General features: G+C 39.3%; 1 protein-coding gene and 1 long non-coding RNA gene across 3 annotated transcripts; both read left to right on the forward strand.

Moving 5' to 3' along the window:
* Window positions 1–892: 892 nt before the first annotated feature.
* On the forward strand, window positions 893–2,775 carry LOC146369282 (uncharacterized). Its single transcript, XR_014797419.1, has 2 exons — window positions 893–1,390; window positions 1,913–2,775. It is a non-coding gene; the product is annotated as an uncharacterized LOC146369282 (long non-coding RNA).
* A 2,893-nt stretch (window positions 2,776–5,668) lies between these two features.
* Window positions 5,669–19,718, forward strand: LOC146369283 (sortilin). 2 transcript variants are annotated; one of them, XM_084909361.1, is made up of 21 exons: window positions 5,669–5,967; window positions 6,270–6,332; window positions 6,458–6,534; window positions 6,608–6,704; window positions 7,138–7,305; window positions 7,461–7,534; window positions 7,779–7,825; window positions 8,619–8,755; window positions 8,844–8,927; window positions 11,168–11,228; window positions 12,194–12,346; window positions 13,040–13,137; window positions 13,219–13,318; window positions 13,417–13,591; window positions 13,686–13,879; window positions 14,422–14,614; window positions 17,868–17,984; window positions 18,067–18,208; window positions 18,307–18,413; window positions 18,502–18,619; window positions 18,880–19,718. In XM_084909361.1, exons 1-21 carry the CDS (start codon window positions 5,707–5,709, stop codon window positions 18,910–18,912), a joined length of 2,499 nt encoding a protein of 832 aa, XP_084765487.1. In that variant the 5' UTR covers window positions 5,669–5,706; the 3' UTR covers window positions 18,913–19,718. The 2 variants fall into 2 exon arrangements, with proteins under 2 accessions (XP_084765487.1, XP_084765488.1); XM_084909362.1 differs by having other exon boundaries at window positions 18,539–18,619.
* The last annotated feature ends 120 nt before the right edge of the window (window positions 19,719–19,838 follow it).

Here is a 19,838-nt window from a genome sequence, read left to right on the forward strand (position 1 = left end):
TTGCTCTCACGTCTGCAGCTGGTTCAAAATGCAGCTGCACGACTCCTAACAGGAACTCGAAAAAGAGAGCATATAACCCCCGTGCTAGCCTCCCTGCACTGGCTGCCTGTGTCTTTTAGAGTTAATTTTAAAATTCTTATGTTTGTTTTTAAATGCCTTCACAGTCTTGCTCCGCCTTACCTCTCTGAGCTTCTTCATCCCCACATACCGTGTCGGTCTCTCAGGTCAGCTGACCAGCTGCTCCTGGAGGTACCGAGATCCAGGAGGAAGCTCAGAGGGGACAGGGCCTTCTGTATTGTGGCTCCAAAATTATGGAATAATTTGCCCATGCACGTTAGAGAGGCCCCTTCACTGTTCACTTTTAAATCACGTCTTAAAACCCACTTTTATTCCTTGGCTTTTAACCTCAGTGAGACTTAGTTTTCTCTTTTAATTGAAGTAGTTATTTAATTAATGATTTCACTCTTCTTTTATTTGTTTTTTATTTATATCTCATGTAATTTTATTTTATAGTTCCAATGTACAGCACTTTGTGTCAGCTGTGGTTGTTTTAAAGTGCTTTATAAATAAAGTTGATGATGATGATGATGATGATGCAGAGCAGAAACTACACCTTGGAGAACAGCTAGACAGATTTTGTAGACAAGTTTAATTTGCTCAACAATATGCTAAAGACCAACGCAATTACATTTGGATGCCAGTTTCTCTAGCGACAGGGTGTCACTGACAGTAGGGCTGCGTGACTCTTTATCAATCACTCTCCCAGCAACTACTGGAAATTAGTTGGGGAATCTTCATTTTCCCTCACAACCGGCTTGCCTGGTCTCTAAGCCCGAGTGTCACGATTCCAAAATGGCACATTTTTGCAAAACCTGAATGTAGTCAAGAATAATTAACAATTGCTGGTCATTAAAAAAAAAGAATTTAGTTTTAAGGAAATTAACCACAGTCCACACACTTAACTGTCTTTTTTTTTCACTAGAAATCGTTTACAAATTTCCCATATCCTTATCAGATAATGTGTCAGTCGTGAACTGACTATCGACACAACAATTAGACCGAAAGTGATTTGAGTGCTGTTAAAACAGGAAATTAATCAACAGCCTGGAAAACCCAGAACTCTCCTCTTCGTGACGTCGTCTATCATACCACAGCAGAGAGTGAGAGGGGGAGTCAGACCGTGCGGGCACAGCAGTGGGTTGGACGAAGAGTTCCTCACCTCGCACGAAGAAACACCGTGTGAACTAACAGACGGACAAAATAACCAAACAACTTAACTGGTTTCTTTGCTGATCTGTGCCGTGCCGTGTCGTGCCCGCTGGAGAAACAGAGCCTGCACAGCTTCGAGAAACGAGAGAGAACAACAGTTTAAAGATCGGTGGATATTCTGGTACGTTATTGTGCCATTAGCAACCATGTCCCAGTCTTTAAGAGCCTTTCGGTTAAAGTACCGACAAGCAGCATTTGATGACTGCGTTTTATCGCATTGAAAGCCATGTGTCTTTCGCTTTCTCACTGTTGCTTTCAGAGTCGTCCCTTACTTTTTTATTTTTCACTGCTTTTAAGTAAATTTGAGCACAGTGAATAAGTGAAACTAGTACATCCGCATTGAAAGTAACAGCTGCATCGTCGAAAATGTGTAGAGACGTAAGGACTTTAGATTATTCCTCAGGGTAAAGTTGATTCTTCCAGAAGTTTGCAAACGCAGCACGAATTATCTTCCTGTTGATGTATGCCGGTGATTCAAGCTTCCTTCCTAGATCATTTCTTTCTAAAACAGAACGCTTTTACTTGTTTACTGTGTCTTGTGGTGAATTTTGTACTTTTTTTGGAAATCAAAATATGGCCACCCTGCTGTAGAATTAATGTTTGTCTGTCATCAAAATCTGAATATTTACTTCTCCTTTTGCAGGCAGCTCTTCCTCACAGAAACCATGGTGGTGGCCATCCTGAAAATTTATTTCTTTGGAACAGCACTTTCCGTCCTTGCAGTCCTTTATGAAATAGCGGACTCCGTTGGTGGTCTCATGCACGTGCAGGACCATCACTACTTACAGGAGCTGAACCAACAGACAGAGAGGGACATTTCTTCAAACAACTGGAGAGGGCGGCCTGTGACTAAAAACACTGGCTTATGAGAAGATCGTCATGTTGTAGTTTTTGGACATGTTCTGCAACTTGCAGGAAGGACATGGAATGTTCACTTATGTGGATTTATGGTCCAATTGGTTCTTTCTGTTTGGGCACTTTTTTGTAGCCCATTGTCTGCTGTCATGTCTTGTAGCAGCTATTGTGTAAAACCACTACTGAACACAGAACACATTCCTTGTGTTAAAAGTACACATTTTGTATATAATTTTCTAAGCAAAGTGAATGAAAACATTGGGGGATTTTTGATGAATGTTTTTGATGTGTGTAAGTTTATTGCAGCATGTAGAAGTCAGAGTACAAGGTGTGCATTTCGGTTTGGTAGTGATCCAGCAACTGAACTTGGAGTCAAAAAGAGAAATGCAGGCTGCCATAAAACTAACAGGTCTTAACAAAACATGACTTCTCTAGAAAAGAAAAAAAAAGAAAAAAAACTTTCAGACATCCAGCAAAAATTGCACAACATGCTCTCCACTGTGTAAAGATCTGTCTGCCTTTTTGTTGTGAGTAAGGTTTTGTGAATCAAATATGTGTTGCGCGACAAAGCTGGGAAATGATCTGTAAAAGCTGAAAAGCATGACTCTGTGCAGGATTTCAACATGAATAAAGGTAAAATGTTGTAAATAACATTTGTTCTTCTTATCAAGCGCAGATGCCATCTCAGGCTTTTCAGGAGACAAAATCAGAAAATAGAAAGTGAACAGTGAATCACTGTTGGGAGCTAAATCAGAAAAAAAAAATCTAAATAGGAAATCATATTAATCAAAGAAACAGCATTTTGGGGGCATTTTAACGTGAATTATATAAGAGTTTTGTGGTTTACCACTTTATGATCTCTAGTTCTTTCAAGTGGACAAAATAACCATTGAAGCTTGAATGGTTTCACTGCTCAAAAGACTTGGCTCTCAGTCTTTGATTATCCCAAGGGCTTTTAAAGTGTTTTGACCATCAGGGAAGCAGTTGTGGGATTTGTACGTAAGCAAACCCAAGCACAAATAAAACCAAATCAGAGACAAGTCTTTACAAAAAAGTTTTTTGTGTTTCTAAACACCCTTAAGTTCACTTCTGTGGTTTCTGCTTCTGTGCCCTAATAGGATATGGGATAATACATTTAAAACACTTTCTTTACCTTTAAACCTAATTGGAACCATGTATTATTCTACCTATTATAGAATTCAGTTCATTCATCCAACCATTTTCTTCCACTTTTCATGGGACAGGCCACGAGAGCAGCAGCCTAAGCAGCAAGGCCCACACCTCTCTCAGAGGAAAACTGAGGCCTTCCCAGGCCAGCAGAGAGATATGATCTCTCCAGCATGCCATGCGTCTGCCCAGGGACCTCCTTCAGGTGGAACATGCCACTCAGTTCAATTCAATTTTATTTACATAGCTCTAATTCATAACAACTTTTTCCTAAAGGCACATTATATTGTAAGGTACATTAAGCTACAATATTAGAAAGAAACTCCAGTAATCACACAACTCCATTTCAGCAAGCATTTGGCGACAGTAGGAATGACATTTTTTTTTTATCCCTATTATCAGAAAGAAATCTTCAGGAAAAGCAGGCTCAGGGAGAAGAATCCATCTTCCGTGACCAGTGAGGGGAGGGTAAAGACAAGAGAGCAGAGAGAGACAGGACAAAAGACACACTACAGGAAAGAGAGGCAGTGTGAAATAATTGCTAATGATTAAATATTGTGTTGTATAAACATGGATAGAATGAAGAGATAAGACTGAAGTACAAACACTTAGTGCATCATTGGGAAGCCCCCAGCAATCCAAACCTACTATAGCAATAATCAAGGCAGCATTCAGGAACATCTGATCAAGCCTTAACTATAGGCTTTAACATTAAACAAAATTTTAAGCCTTATTGTAAAGTAGAGAGTTTCTATCGCCTGAATCTGAACTGGGAGCTTTTAGAGCGAGCTGATAACAACGAATTACAATAGTCCCCCTGCAGAGATAAGTTCCTTGCCAAGTGTCTTAAGAAGCTCATTCATCATATCAGCAGTGGGATGGTTCTCTAATGTTATTGGGGTGGCACACCAAAAACTGAATTTCCAGTTTTATTATGCTGTTATCAAATATACGTTACTTGAAAATGGCAAAAATGAGAGAAAGAAAAAAAATCATAAGCTTAGTTAATTCCCTGCTATTAAAGTTGATATCACTGAAAATAGGCACATATGAAAACCGAAGAAGATTTTGAAATCCATAATAATCAGTTTTAATTGATTGATTGACCGGAAGTCCAGCCATCGCTTTGATTTTCAGCAGAGCTAGGCAGAAGCAGATTAAGATTCACTCTCCCACAAAGCAAATTTTGGGTGGGTGGCCAGAGCCCCCCACTGACCACCCATTGGTGGCGCCCATACTTGTTGCTGTCAGTTTTCCAATATCTCGAGTGCTTTTTCACTATAAGGGTTGTAGTTGTACCTAAAACCAAGTCATTAGAGGTGACTCATCATAAGATTATGTTTTGTGTTTTTAACTAATGTGCCACACTTCAGTTCTCACAAATTATTAGATATCTTGTTTTACCACTTCAGTGGTTTCGGTTTCCTACCCTTAAATGCATACAGCACCATTATAATTAATTTTCTTTACCTTTAATCCTAATTGAAACTATGTATTAATTCACTTTCTATATCTGTTAAGATGAAAGTTCCTGTAATAGCTCACATGGTCTCTTGGAAATGAAAAGGTATTCCAAAGGGAAAGCCTGTTACAACTGCTTTCACCCCGCGGTGAAAGCAGCTGTGTAATTCTGTGGCACCGCCCCCTCCGCCAAAAACCCCCAGCCCTCTGATTCCTTAGATCTGACTTGTTCAGGACATGACTATGACGTCGTAGCAACTTAACTAGATGAATCATAGCCATAATTCCCTGAGGTATTTTGCCACCATAGCCTATCATGTTCATACATGTAAATATGTAAGAAAGAATTGTGTATGTTTCTCTTATGTGTCCTGTGTACTGTTTGTTTGTATATGTGACTTTCTGGCTGCTGTTTCAACCAAATTTCCCCTTGTGGGACAATTAAAGGATTATTCTATTCTATTCTATTCTACACATCTGGAGGCAACACAAGTGAATACATGTCGACCTCTTGCATTAACCTGCCCATACTACTGCGATTTTACGTCACATTAACGTCTCTTATTTCTTTCAAAGCTTGCCAGAACTTCTCTTTTGAAGCTGTCCTTAAAATGTCCTTAACTTCTGTAAATGTGAATTCCAGTTGTTTTTTGTTGTTGCTAATTCATTTGTTAATTTATTGACGATAAGTGAACGAATCACGAATTAATCTGTTGTTTTAAGACAAACTCCCCCAAACTTTTTTCTCCCTGCAGTTAGGTCACCAGGATGCGGGAAGAAGCACCTGCTGGTGGTGGAAGTGCCACTTAGCGCAGCACTTTTTATGTTAATGACCCGTCCAAGCACTTCCCACACCCACTTACCTTTAGAGTACAACAAAAGTGAGTCATTATTGCCAGGCATATCGGTCAGTGGGACTCTTTTTTTTTTCATTGCAGTCACATCACTGTCGACATGATCTGGAGACATTTGGTGCTTTTGGGGGTGTCCGTCGTTCTTCTTATGAGAGTTGAATGCAGAATCAAGGAGGGAAAGACGCTGACTTTCCGCCGGACTCAGCATAGTGAGAGCCAGGACCAAATGCGCCGTCGCCCCAGGAGGGATGCCAGCAGCTCCCCAGGCACTTCCAAGCCTTCACATGGTCCTCCCTTCACCTCCTGTCGGCTTCTCCTCACCCCCGCCGAACACGAGGTTCTGGATGATAACACACACGAGGTGAGCTGCAGCTTGGTCAATATAGGCAGGTGCAATGTCCGTCGTGCCTTTTATTTAATGTAAAGAAAGAGATTCCAGGACTTTGAAGTTGGTACCAGTTTTTATTTGTGTTTTGCAATGCTTAACAGGGTTTCTCAACCAAGTGAAAGTAATATAAACACGTATAGTAATGTAAGCCCGTATACTCATTTGGGAAAGAGTAGCCTATTATTGGGGAAATTACAGGAAATTGTGAGAAGAGATCTAATTTAGCTTGTTAGGCCTGTTTTTGTGATGTGTGAGTTTTTCTCCTCTCTCTTTAGACAGGTTTTAATGGTGATGATGGTTCCTACGTAATTCTCACATGGGTTGGTGATGATACAGGGGTGAGTAGCTTCTTATACAGAAAGTTTATTGCATATAACCTCTTACATGTCACAGGGGCACAAAATCTAACTGTGACTTTTTAACCCAGTGTTTAAAGTTGTAACTATATTTCTTCATTTGATAGGTGGTCTTGGTGCTGTCAACAATCAGTGGTCCAGTTCATCCTTTAAATGAAGGAGGCTCCTCACGACTTTACAGAAGGTGAGTTAGAATCTGATCAGCAGCTACCGTGGGCACCTCAATCAAAACGTAACCATCTTTCCTCTCTCATCAGCACGGATTATGGCAAATCTTTTCATGACATTTCTCAGAGCATCAACCACACCTTTATTAAGGAGGAATTTGGAGTCAGTGTTGGACCTGGGATCTCTGTAAGTAGCACTATTTTACACTCTTACTAACACTTTTCTGTGGGTGTGCAATGAAAGAGCAGTTAGTGATGGTAAACTGCATTGCATGTTTGGCTGTGGACCTTGTGATGTTTTGACATGAAGGTGTGAAAATATCTTGTATGCTGACATCTAATCAGCTTGAGTCTTACCCACTAGTGTTCTTACAGTTTTGTCCACAGACTGATTATATTGCACGGAGCTATGCAAGCAGAATCTCCAGCTGAGAAAGTGGATGGTTTTCTTCTTTCTTTCTTTTTTTCTTTCAAGTTCATGAAATCACTAGTACAGAGCTTGCATGCACTGAATTTTAAGCAGACAATTCTGCACGAAACTACCAAAAGTTATTGATGAAGCTAAAATTCTTTCTCAAATTTCCATCTCTGAGCTGTTTTCCATTGATTTTCACTGACAGGTGATTTTAACAGCTGACACACCGGTGCTTAACAATCCAGGTGGGATTATCTTCACCTCCACGGATGCTGGTGCAACCTTCAAGTTCATCCAACTGCCCTTTCACCTGGCGCAGCCAATTGTGTACCACTTCTCCAACCCTGACTATCTTGTGGCCCTCAGCATTGATGTGAGTCTGTTGAACTTTCAAAGTCCCTTAGTGGTTTCCGTTGCTTTGTTTAATGTTCCTGGCTATCACACAGACACACATGTTTATCATCCACACAAACACACATCAGGAACACTCCTTAATGTGTAAACATTGCTCTGTTTCCTGACTTTCAGGGCGGTCTTTGGCTTTCTCTGGACTTTGGGGCCTGGTGGACAAAAGTTCACGATGGAGTGCATTCTTTCTCATGGTGAGAATAAAGAAGGAAAAAGAGTTATTCATTATATCAAACAGTGATAGCTCTGTGGCACAAATATAGTAACAGCACTGGAAATGCATAATGACATGCGTAACATGTGGGACTTTGAATAAACCGAGATGATACGAGCAAGGTTTTTCTGAAGCAATAAATGCTTGTTTAAAAAGAAACAGGCCCTATTAAAATTGTGACATTTTGAGGTGTTTGTAATTTTTTTCCTTCCTCTTTCCATCAGGGGAGCTGGCATAAATTTGTTCTTCAGCTGCAGTCAAGTAGATGCAGGTAAGAACCTGTAAAGCCGTTAAAGGGTTTTGTAAAACTGGTGCAATTTAAAGATCAGACACTTTGTAATACAGGCTTGTCTGTACTCTAGTGTGTATATATGTTTTTATTTTGTGTGTAACAGGGTTTGCATAGTCATAAGAATTCTGCTTTTAATGTTTAATCTAATCTGCATCTTTATGGCTTTTGCAGCCAAGTTAAAATCTTTATTATCTCACAGGAAAAATCCTTTGATTACGGGGCGGCATAAAAGCTATTAAAGCACAATAAAACAATAAAGCAACTGAAGAAGCGCAAAACTGACATGCTATAAGCACATTGCAAAACAAGTAAATAAATTACCAAATTGTGTGAGGAACTGAGGGGTCGAGTATAGTGTATTGAGATTAAGTTTGATTTATAATTGCTAAGATGACTGAATCCATAAGTAGAGCAGCGCTTATTCTTAGACAGCTACATGAGAAAACACTATTGCCTTACCCTCCACAGCTTTTGATTTGGTGGATTTTTACACTGAAAGTCCTTCTTGACACAACCCCAAAAGGATCTACGTCTCCTTCCAGGATCAAACTTTCACTTGTCCATCAGATGTGTAAATCTCTACTCTTGTGTACATCAGAGCCTAATTTCACAAGCTCAAAATAAATATAAGTACTTTTTTTTCACTCAAAACATTTATTGCTTGTGAGGGTGCATGCTTTATGCGGATGAGCAATGAGCTTAAATGTGTTTAAGGCAAGTGCACATTTCTTATTGAACTTATTCGTGTTATTATTGTCATTTGTCGATACAGTTGAGGCAGAGGAGAGGGGAGATTTAATCCTGAAAAGAACAAAGGACCTGGGGAAGACCTTCACCATAATCCATGAGGACATCTACAGTTTTGGTTACATAGGAGCGTTTCTCTTCTTCTCCGTTATGGAAGACCCGGTAAGATGGCTGGATCATTATTTATACACTTCGGTCTATCGAGTAGTATATATTCGATCTATATAGTCATGCATTATTTTTCTCCTAGAGATCTCCTCGTGTGATGTATTTCTCATCAGACCAAGGAGATACTTTCAGTCAAGCACTCCTGCCTTCTGCATCCACTGAGCAGGTGAGAGAAAATATCAACCATCATTTCTGTTGAGTGTGTTAACAACAACATCTAATATTCTACAGGTAGGTCTGGGAATTGAGCCAATTATGTTTGGTAGTATTCAAAATGTAACTGTAGCACGAGGCAGTCAAATGTATGATCTTGATTACTTCTTAAGCGCTTGAAATGAAGGCAGCTGGATGTCTTTTTGATTCATGAAGACATTTTTTTCTCTCGTCCAAGAGACTTCATAAGTTCTAAAAACTGACGGAGAGGTGGTACTGACAGCCTAGATTCACTCCTTACCTGATGTGACCCTCATACCCTCATGCAGCCTTAGTCAGTAACTCTTGGGACAACCTCCAAGGCGAGTTGTCATCAGCTTTTAGAATTAAAGAAGTCTCTTGGATGAGCGGAAAAATGTTTTCACAAACAAGAAGAAGTCAAGTTTACTTTATTTTAAGTGCTTAAGATTACCATGACCGAGACGACCAAGGATGTACACAGACAGATCTTGCTTACTTATCATTCAAACTAAAAGAGGATCTGTTCTGCAAGAATTCAGCTCCATTTTTAATCTTGGGCTCTACTAGAGCAGCTTTGTTTGATTCAGAGTCAAAAGTGTTTAATATTTATCTTTGTTCAGATCCCCAGTGGTCTCTTTCTTTAGGCCAACATAGCATGAAGTAAAATCCAAGAGCCTGTGCAAATTTCCTTGGCTTTAGTGTTGTTAACATTTCTATACTGCACCCTCTGTATATAATTTCATGTCTATATTAAATACAATACAGATGCACCTCTGTAGTGTAGAGGTTAACACATTCACCTTACACGGTAAAATTAACTTGTTCAGTTCTGGGAGAAGAAACAAGCTCAGCCTCACAAGTAGTGTATTCCTAGATCTAATCCAGAGTCTGGAATCCAGACTCTGGATAAAAGTGGAATCTGTGCCAAACCACACATGTGGATCCATTTGCTGTATGTGGGAAATACGTGGGCGACTGAGAGTACTTAAAAAAAGCAACTGTGGCACAGAACTCATAAAGTATTTTGATAACAGCAGCATTATGTACAATGTAGCCAAAAAACCTCTTGGGAGGCTACAAACAGTATGAGACCTCATTAGAATCACAGTGAACACTGTGGAAGTGGTAGTAGAGCTTATTAGAGCCTTCAAGTACTAAACAGTTACTTTAAACTAATCAAACTGGGAAATTTTGAGGTAATGCAAAGCATAGTATAGCACTCTCTTAATGAAAACAGTCTAATATGTTAATAATGTTTTGGTGTTGGTACCAAAAAATATATTACCAAAATTAGGGCAGTTTCTCAAGGGTCGCCCAACATGGTAGTGCAGTAACAGGCTGAAAATGAAATCAAAAGTATGGCTGATGATTTTTGGAGTCACTCGACTCCACACACCATCAGCTTTTGCCCTCAGGCAAATCTGATGAATATACAGCAAAGTTTTCGCTTTCTGATGAATCTCCAGTAGATTCATCACATTTGTCTGAGGGCAAAAGCTGATGATGTGTTCCCTCAGGCAAGTCTGGTGAATTTACCGTAGATAGATTCAGGAATTTTTTTCAGATCTAATTAATTTACTGTAGGTAAATTCATCAGAATTGCCTGAGGGCAAAAGCTGATGGTGTGTGAACTCCACACATCATCAATTTTTATTAATCCCCTCCTGCACTAAGTATTTAAAAACAGATTGTCTAGTCAACACCGAAATGTAACCTTCCACTAAAGTGCACAGCCATTTGTCTGCTTTTTTTATCAGCACATATCACTGACCCTTCAAAGATATAGTATTATTACTGCTCTTAGTTCTTAGTAAGATGTGGTTCTACCCTTTCCCTCCCAGCACAACACAGTAGCTTTAAATTGAATTTAATTGGCACTTATAAGGAATTTTCTTTAAATGATAATTGAGATGTTTATTGCACCGCTCCATTTGTCTTTGTGTCAGGTGTATGGGTGGGGAACATTAAAGATAAATGCAGATACTTCATTCATACTAAGGAAGTTGGTTGATATGCAAAAAAAACATCAGTGGCAACATTTTCCCTTTCAACACCAGCTGAACACACACCTGCTCTGATGAAACACCCACACATCTTGTTGACAGCACAAACACACATTCTGTCTCACGAAGATTAGACAAGATTTATAGCAAAAAATTGAACGAGTCATCTCTTTTGTGTGTGTGTTTTTTCACGTCTGCTCTCTACTTTCATATGTGTCTCTGTTTGCAGTTTTATTCCATCCTGGATGGAGATGAGGATATGCTCTTCCTGCACGTGGACAACCCGGGAGGTATCAGACATACATAAACCCGCAAATGGGACCTTTTAATATCTTTGGAAATGTTTTCCATTCAAAAAGCCACACCTATAAAAATTAACCCTGTGACTGACACATATTTGCAAATGTGTCCTCACAGCATATCAGTTTTTTTTTCTGTTGAAATGGAAAACTTCAACTGTAAAGGCAAGACTGGTTTAACAAGTTCTTGGACTTGCTGACAAATCAGTCCATAATACTGAGTGTGTGTTTGTCCATGCAAGTCTAGATCTCATGGCTTTGTTCCTTTCTTTCTCTGTTTTTATCTCCCTCTCCAACTCGTGCCCTTTCTTTTCCTTCCTCATTCCATTGCAATTGTATTCTCTTTTCAGTATAATACAATTTTTGGCTCACACCTGCTTGAGACAGTGGTGCATGGGTGATGTGGGGTGACTTTGTCTTTTGCTGGCTGAAACAAGGAAGACTTAGGTTTCACTGCAAAAGCTGATAAGCATATCTTGGCATCGGGGTGTAACACAAATACACATGCACACACGAGGACACACATTCAAAAGCTTAACATGTCCCCATCACCTCCCTCAGGTGATGGAGAAATGTTTTATTATTATTATAATTTATTTTGTTAAGTCACTTAACACTGGCCTATGAATCATTCAGGCACAAGAATAGCACCTAACTCAAGGTATTAATCAATGCTTTTAACACTATCAGCCTTGGTTTAACCTCAGAGTCCAGACAACAACATTATTGCAGTATTGGCTTTCATATGTGCTAGAACTTGTTTTTTTGGGGGATTTTTTTGCATATGTTTCAATAAGTAACTGCACTGATTTACTATTTTTCTAGCAAAATATAAAGACATGAGTAGTGGCTTGAGACTTTTGCAAAAATTCAACTCTTTACATAGGAGAAGTTAAAATGTGTTGTAATTTTGTGAGATACATTCGTGCTTTTCTCCCCTTTCCGTTTTATTTCAGACACCTTCTTTGGGACCATGTACACCTCAGACGACCGTGGGATCTTGTTCTCCAAATCTCTAGAGCGCCACCTGTTTGATGGACATCGAAAGAGTGACTTCACCAACATTACTTCACTGAGAGGAGTGTACCTCACTAATAAGCTAGACGTTGGTAAGATTCTCCATACAGGTATTGTATGCATCTTCTGTCTCGTAGCTTTTCGTACATAACTCCTGTAAAAAATGGCTTTAAGCCAAAAGCTTTTGATTCCAACCCCCAAAATGTAGCCCCCAGTTGTCTGTTTTGTGACACTTTATGAGTTATAAGTGTTTTAATTGAGGAGATTGGACAGGCTGTCATGCCGCTTTCAATTTAGTGCTCAACCAATAACATCATTGTCTGACAGAAGAGAACGCGACTGTCATCAGCAATACTGCAGTGTGGTGCTAAGAGAACAAAATATTACCCTACATTAATGAAACTAAGGAGCTGATTGCTGACGTGAAGAAAAGACAAAGACCCCGGTTTGTAACACCCGGAGCAGGTGGACTCCACCTGCTCATAAAAGCTACAAAAGAAAGAAAGAAATTAGTAGGAAAACTTATTAAACTTTACAGAGAGGTTGTCATGGCACATGCATGGCCTCAGCATTGTTGAGCAGAGCACAAAAGCCAGGCTGTGAGACTTCTAAAACCATCCCATAGGAACAGAAGCTCAGTCTTTTCTTTTGTTTTTTTTAGAGTAGTCTAAAAGCAAATCATTTGATTTTTCAATAAACAGCCATGAGTTGCATAATGACAGTTATATCTAAAATCCTGATTGAACTTATTAAATATTGACCGGAATACTTTGTTTTTCTTTCAGATGGCCGTATAAAATCTGTCATTTCATTCAACAGAGGAGGGACGTGGAGACCGCTTAACAAACCCGAGAACATAAATTGTGGAGACAAGATCAAGAGTGTATGTTACATCGAAACATTTTTTTATTTATCTGTCTGCATGTATGTGTTTTCATTTTGATCTTTTTTTTTCTTTTGCCAGTGCAATCTCCATATACATGGGGAACACAGTCGTAATAACCATATAGTTCCCATGGTGACCCTGTCTGAGCCGGCTGCTGTTGGTCTGGTTATTGCGCATGGTAATTAATTTGTAATTACTTTCAGTGCTTCAGTCCAAACCATTGCATCAAATACTGTGTAAAATGCACACTTATAGATGATTTCCTCTTTTTAACAGGCAGCGTGGGTGATTCTCTGTCGTCATCGCAGCACCCCGACGTGTTTGTTTCCTCAGATGGAGGTCATAACTGGAGGGGGACGCTGAGGGGTCCTCATCACTACACTATATTGGACTCTGGGGGTCTAATTGTGGCTGTGGAGGCCCATCGTGAAGGACAAGTCAAGACTATCAAGTACTTTATTCTCATTTAAAGACCACAGGGAAGTGATAGGAAGTGTTTTCTTAGATTTAAAGTTTTCTCTTTTTCTACTGTTTTTCACCACCAGATTCTCCACGGATGAGGGTCAGTGCTGGAAGCTGTATAACTTTACGGATCAGCCCTTCTTCTTTGCAGGCCTGGCGTCTGAGCCGGGGACCAACGCCATGACCGTCAGTGTGTGGGGCTTCCGGCCCGAGGAAGACGGCCAGCCCATGTGGGTAGCAGTCACCATTGATTTCCAGAGTCTCATTACCAGAGAATGTAAGTCTAGACGACTACTGTGCACTCTTTGCTCTTCACTGGTTTTTATGGCATGTTGCCACCTGGTGGTAGGTTCATGTGAGTTGTAGTAGCTGTTTTCCGACTGCAGAAGCAGGGATTTTCCACAACCTCTAAAAACCTGTAAAAACACATCCCTCTTGTTTTATCTCTGTTTATGACGCAGATTTGAAGAAGAAAACAGACCTGTTTGCATTTTGTTTTGTTTTTTTCTCTACAATTTGTGTGAGATGCTGTAATTAAACCACACCCTTTTATCTGGTGGTGAAAAGATAGATACTTTCCCGGGACTTTCGATATTTCCCCTGTGGCATTTTGCTTAGTTGTATTGCAGATGCCGTTTTGCACTTGCATTAGTAATCTTATGTAAGTGAAGTAAGTGTTGGGACAGACTTATGCGTCACTAGTTTGACTAACATTGCCTAAAACTGCTTTATTTACATCCTAGGCTTGGTTTTGTTAAACGTGCATTTTTTAAAAGGATTGTTAGTGACAGTTAAATAGGTCATCACTGCCTTCATCAGGTAATGACAACGACTATGAAGAGTGGTTGGCTCATTCAACAGAAGGAGGGGACTTGGAAAGAAATGGATGTGTCCTGGGTGTTAAGGAGACCTACAGGAGGTTAAAGAAGCAATCTCTATGCCGAAATGGGCGAAGCTTTGTGGTGATGAAAAAGCAAAGCCCTTGTCTGTGCACCAGAGAAGATTTCTTGTGGTATGTTGGATTGTTTTGTTTTTTTTATTGGTCCTGTAACGTAATACATATTATTGTAAAAACCTTTCATTTCATTATATTTTGCTTCCAGTGAGCCAGACTCTTTTCTTTTTTTCCTCTTTGTTTTTAATGACCTTGAGCAATACTTCCCCACGCTTTCTGAATGTCTTCTAAAGTTTTTCTTTGAACACTGGCCACTTTTCCACTCATTTCCAGTCACCATCTGACCATTTGTTAAGCCACTTAATGATGTGATGAAAGTGGGCAGGTTTCAAAAGAAGTCATGGAAGACTTAAAAAAAAAAAAATACTATCTACAGTATAGATGGACTGTATATGAACATCATGTTCTTAAGAAGTATCTCTCAGGTACATTATATTGGACTCTGGGACTGAGTATTTAAAAACAGACTCACTGTTTGGCGTGGCCAGAAATGGGCTCAGTGGAAGTGTGGCTGAGGTACGCTAAGTTGCACAAGAACTGAACTGAAAATCAGTGGTACCAGGTCTTATGGAGTGATGGGTCCTAATTTGAAATTATTGGTTCAAGCTGTCATCAGTATGTATGGATGAGATCAGGAAAGGTACAACAGTGATTGTCTAAAGCCATCTGTAAAGCACAGCGGATGCTCTGTCATGGTTTAGGGCGAGGAAAGTATTTGATTGCCAGTGGCTTAAATTTTCACCATGTCAGTGATCCAAAGCACACAGTGAATGCAGTAAAGGCATACCAGGATGGAAGAACACACAATGGAACACTATCAGTCATGGTTTGGTCTTCTCAGAGCCCAGACCTCAGTATTATTGGAGCAGTGTAGGATAATCTTAAAGGAGAATGTAACAAAAGGCAGAAACATCCAAAGAGCTTTGTATGTCTTTCAAGGAGCCTGGAGATTTATTCCTGAAAACAACTTAAAGGAATTAGAAGAAGGCTTGCTGAAGAGAGTACAGGCTCTGTTGAAGACTAAAGATGGTTTTACTCAGTGTTGGGCAAGTTACTTTGAAAAAGTAATTAATTATAGTTACTTGTTACTTCTTCAAAAAAGTAACTGAGTTAGTAACTGAGTTGCAAGATATTAAAAGTAATTAATTACTTGAAAAGTAACTATTGCGTTACTTAAAAAAAAAAAAAAGTTTAACCCCCTGGGGTCCGGGGTATAATTGGCCATTTTTAACTACTTTTGATTTTACCTCTACATTTCACCTTTAAAAACTATTTACTTTGCCTTGTTTGGTATCATCCTTTTCAGCACAACCTTACGTGTCTGAATTTACAGTTATGTTTTCATTTTGACATACTGTATTAACACAATTGATCTAAAAATCAGACAAAAAACATAAAATCTGAGTAGAAAAAGTTATATTTTTTTTACTGTAACAACCACAGATATGTTTATTGAATCATATTTCACAACTTTAAATGTAAATATAAATTGTCAATTTTACCTTTTACCTTTAAAAAAAAAAAAAAAAAAAAGCATTTCAAACTATTTACATAACAGTCAGCTGTTCTGCATTCAATAAGATGCCACACAAATTATTTGTGCCACTCCAAAAAAATAATTTCTGTCCACTGTAAAGGAGAACATCACAGCCTGATACCTGCAGGTCTGACAGCAGCAGGTGTATCACTGCTCCTGTTTTTTTTACCTGGAGACAGCAGTCACCTGATTGTTCTGACACACAACACAAAACTACCCACAACACTACACACTAACTACACAAGACAACACATTAACTACACACTCCAAACATGCTAAACGTCACACATCTCAAAACTCGCGCTCTCTCTTTTTCTACTGTCTTTCTTTCTCTCTCTTTCTCTCTCTCTCTCTCTCGCCGTCACTCCTAAAACTATCCCGTCTTCCTAAACAACCAAATGTCATGTTGTCCATATCATTTTTTGATTGGTCGACATGGTGCATTTTTCCACCAACATGAACAGGCTGGTTTTTGCTGTTGTTGTTTTTTGTTTTGTTTTTTTAATTTTTTGGTCATAAGCAGAGAGTGCTTGCTAGCGCTGTCCTTAGACAGTAAACGTGACAAAAGTATTCAGGAAAAAACACCAAGTATATGTTGTTTATCATGACTCTGGTCTTACGTGGCCTATAAACACAATTTAAAAACTGGTATATATCACCTTGTTGCTTTGTCATCTTAAATTGGTCATGTGATTGGCTTACCATGACTACTTTATTCTTTCTCAGTCAAACAGCAGCACTCATGCGATTGTTTTGCCCCCTTAGCTCCAGGTGTTGTGCCAAAAAGTGATTGTCTGCCAGAAAGTGATTGCTGAGTGCAGCTGCTGAAAGCTGTAGCGCATAGTCAGCTTCTTCAATGCAACTGATATAAGGTGGAGTAAGCTGAACACAGCTTCAGCCGTCTGTTTGTTGAAAAATAGTAACGCGACCGCATCACATTTTCTTGTTAGTAACAGTAACAGCGTTGTAACGATAGAAATAGTAATTAGCTAGATTACTCGTTACTGAAAAAAGTAACGCCGTTAGTCCCATCACTGGTCTTACTAAATACTGACTTTCAACCTCACCAGAGTGTACAAATTCTATTTCCCATTTTCCTAAAAAAAAAATAAAAATAAACAAGAGCTTAGTCAAGACTTTTGCACAATAAATAATAATATATTACTTTATCTTAGCTGTACAATGATTCGAAATTCTGAGGCCTTTTCTTACATCTCAGAAGTTCAAGATCAGCTTTTTATTTTCCATTTACTTTTTCTGTTTGTTTGCTTGTTTTCCTTTTTAATGAAGAAAGGCGGCATTGTTCGGCTTTTGGCATCTAGTTAATGGCTGTGGCTTTTAAATGAGAGTGTAGCAATGGCAAGTGTGACCTGAGTGCTTTCCTTGCCGAGGATGAGAAAGCAGACGATCATGAACTTCTTTTTGCAGCAAGCGACCAAGAGAGACCAGTGTTCTTACAGTGTGTAAAGCATAATGCTGCTCTGTCTGGAAAACGTGTGAATCACTCAAGCACAAAAAAGGCAGCTAACTCAAGGGATGCTGTGTTGGCACATAACAGACAACAAAATTAAAACAAAATTAAAACATTTTAATTGCATTCTTAGCCAAAGACCCAGCATTACTGTGTTTTTTTTCCTTATGTACTGCATTTTCATGTGTCTTTGCGCATTTTTTAATAATTTGCTGCACCCATTTTCTTGCAAAATATAGAGTTTAAGAAGAGAAAAGCATTTTGTGGTTGCACTAAAACTCTTTTTTTCTCCTTTACTACAGCGACTTTGGTTACTATCGACACATTAACACCTCAGAGTGTGTGAGACAGCCAAGCGCTGCAAATAAAACCTATGAGCTCTGTTTGAATGGAGAGGAGGATGAGCTTCTGACAGAAGGGTAATTGCCTTCATAAAGCAAGGAGAAACACCACCTTTATGCGCACATGCAAATCTCACTCTATTCCCTTTTGTCTTTGTAGGTACCGCAAGGTCCCGAGTGATAGGTGTGAGGGTGGGTTCAGTCCTCAGCTCATAAAGCAGACAGTCAAAGCCTGTGGTATTAAACCTAGTCCTGCTCCTCCTGCAAAGTCCACATCTTCAGTCACACACTTTGACACACCGGTCAGTAGGTTTGATTGATTGTGCTCTTTCAGTCTTTGCTTCATTTTATAAAATTGTCTTTGTTTGGATAAATATCAACCTTTTCGTGTATTTTCCAGCGAGAAAAGCTGGTGTTGATCCTGGTGTGTGCAGGAGCAGTCATCATCGTCCTCATAGCTATTGTTTCTGCTGTGATTGTTGTCAAGAGAGTGATTTATAGAAACAGGTGAGTCACGCATACGGTACCTGCTACATGTTCAAATTTAAGCACCCTGAAAGCTCTGACCGTGGTGGTCTCCTGCTGTCTGCTACAGGACACCGATATATCGTTTCTCCAACCTTCGACTCCAGGACGACGAAAACTCCACTGCAGCTGATCATGAAAGCGTCACGAGCAGCAATAGCACAGCCTGCCAACAGGACTCAGATGATGTAAGTGTTATTTAGCACTCCCAAAGGGTTGATTGATCTCTTCGTCTCGTCTTCAGACTGTAGGAGGAAGTCACTTAGATAAGTGACAAAAGGTTTCTCCTACTGAAAACGCTGCATCCAGATGAACAGAATCAACTTTTTGGGATTTCCTTACCAGTATGATTAAGCATGCATCGAGATGTTATTTAGCACTGTTTTATAATGTTTTCCAGATGGTGTAATTTTTCTCACACATACATTTTGTGTTCTCTTTTTTCTAGGATGTCATTGAAAGACACAGCAGACATGATTGACACCAGCTGCACTGAAATGGACTGCATGTTGCCTTGATTTTCTTTTTTTATTGAAGCTCCCCAAATGTTTGAATGTCTTAATTTATTGAGCTGACTTTGCTTTTTTCGCTCTTTGTACATATGTATGTTTTCTTGATTTACATGTTTAACACATTGTACTTCTGTACAACATAAAAATAAAACCCAAAACAGAATGTGCATTTAAAATGAAACAAATTCTGCATATTATGGAGTCTTCATCAAAATGTTACAGGTTAAATTATACTCCAATAAATTTCTGCTTAAAACCTGTCCATTTGATGGCGGTGTTGACGCTTTTATCGCTCCCATGTACTTTTAAAATGACTGAAGAAGAAATGCAACAGGAAGTTGGTGTGACATGGTAAAGATTTTGTTTTGATAGATGACTCACTACTAAAAAAAAAGACTACAAAGAGACATGGGACGGTAAACCGTTTCTAACAAACTTAAAAGTCAGTAGTTAGTGTGACCACTTTTATTCTTCAGAACATAAACTCTCTTGGCCAATCACTGACAGCATGTTTTTGCTGGTGGACTAATCCCTGATGGTACAAGCTCTCCAGGACTACTGGCTGAAATGCAACCCCAAACAGAGCCTCAAACAGATGTCTCAAGATTCATTCTGTTGACTACCTCTGTACATATTGCGGACAATTTGAGTAAGAAATTTCAAAACTAGATTCATGACTCCATAAGAACTTTTGCCACTGATTTTCAGTCCAGTTCTTGTGTAATTTGGCACACCTCAGCCCTTTCTCCATGTTTCCCTTCCTTAATATCGGCTTCTTCAGAACCCCCCTTTCACTGAGACTTTTTCACTGAGGCTTTAGTGAAGCATGTTTTGCACGTTTGGTCAACAGTTGCTATAGGAAATGATGCAATTGGAAATGATCTGATTGGCTAAC

The sequence above is a fragment of the Perissodus microlepis genome, chromosome 17 (assembly GCF_051167445.1).
Source record: "Perissodus microlepis isolate ML-2025 ecotype Zambia chromosome 17, ASM5116744v1, whole genome shotgun sequence".
NCBI lineage: Eukaryota > Metazoa > Chordata > Actinopteri > Cichliformes > Cichlidae > Perissodus > Perissodus microlepis.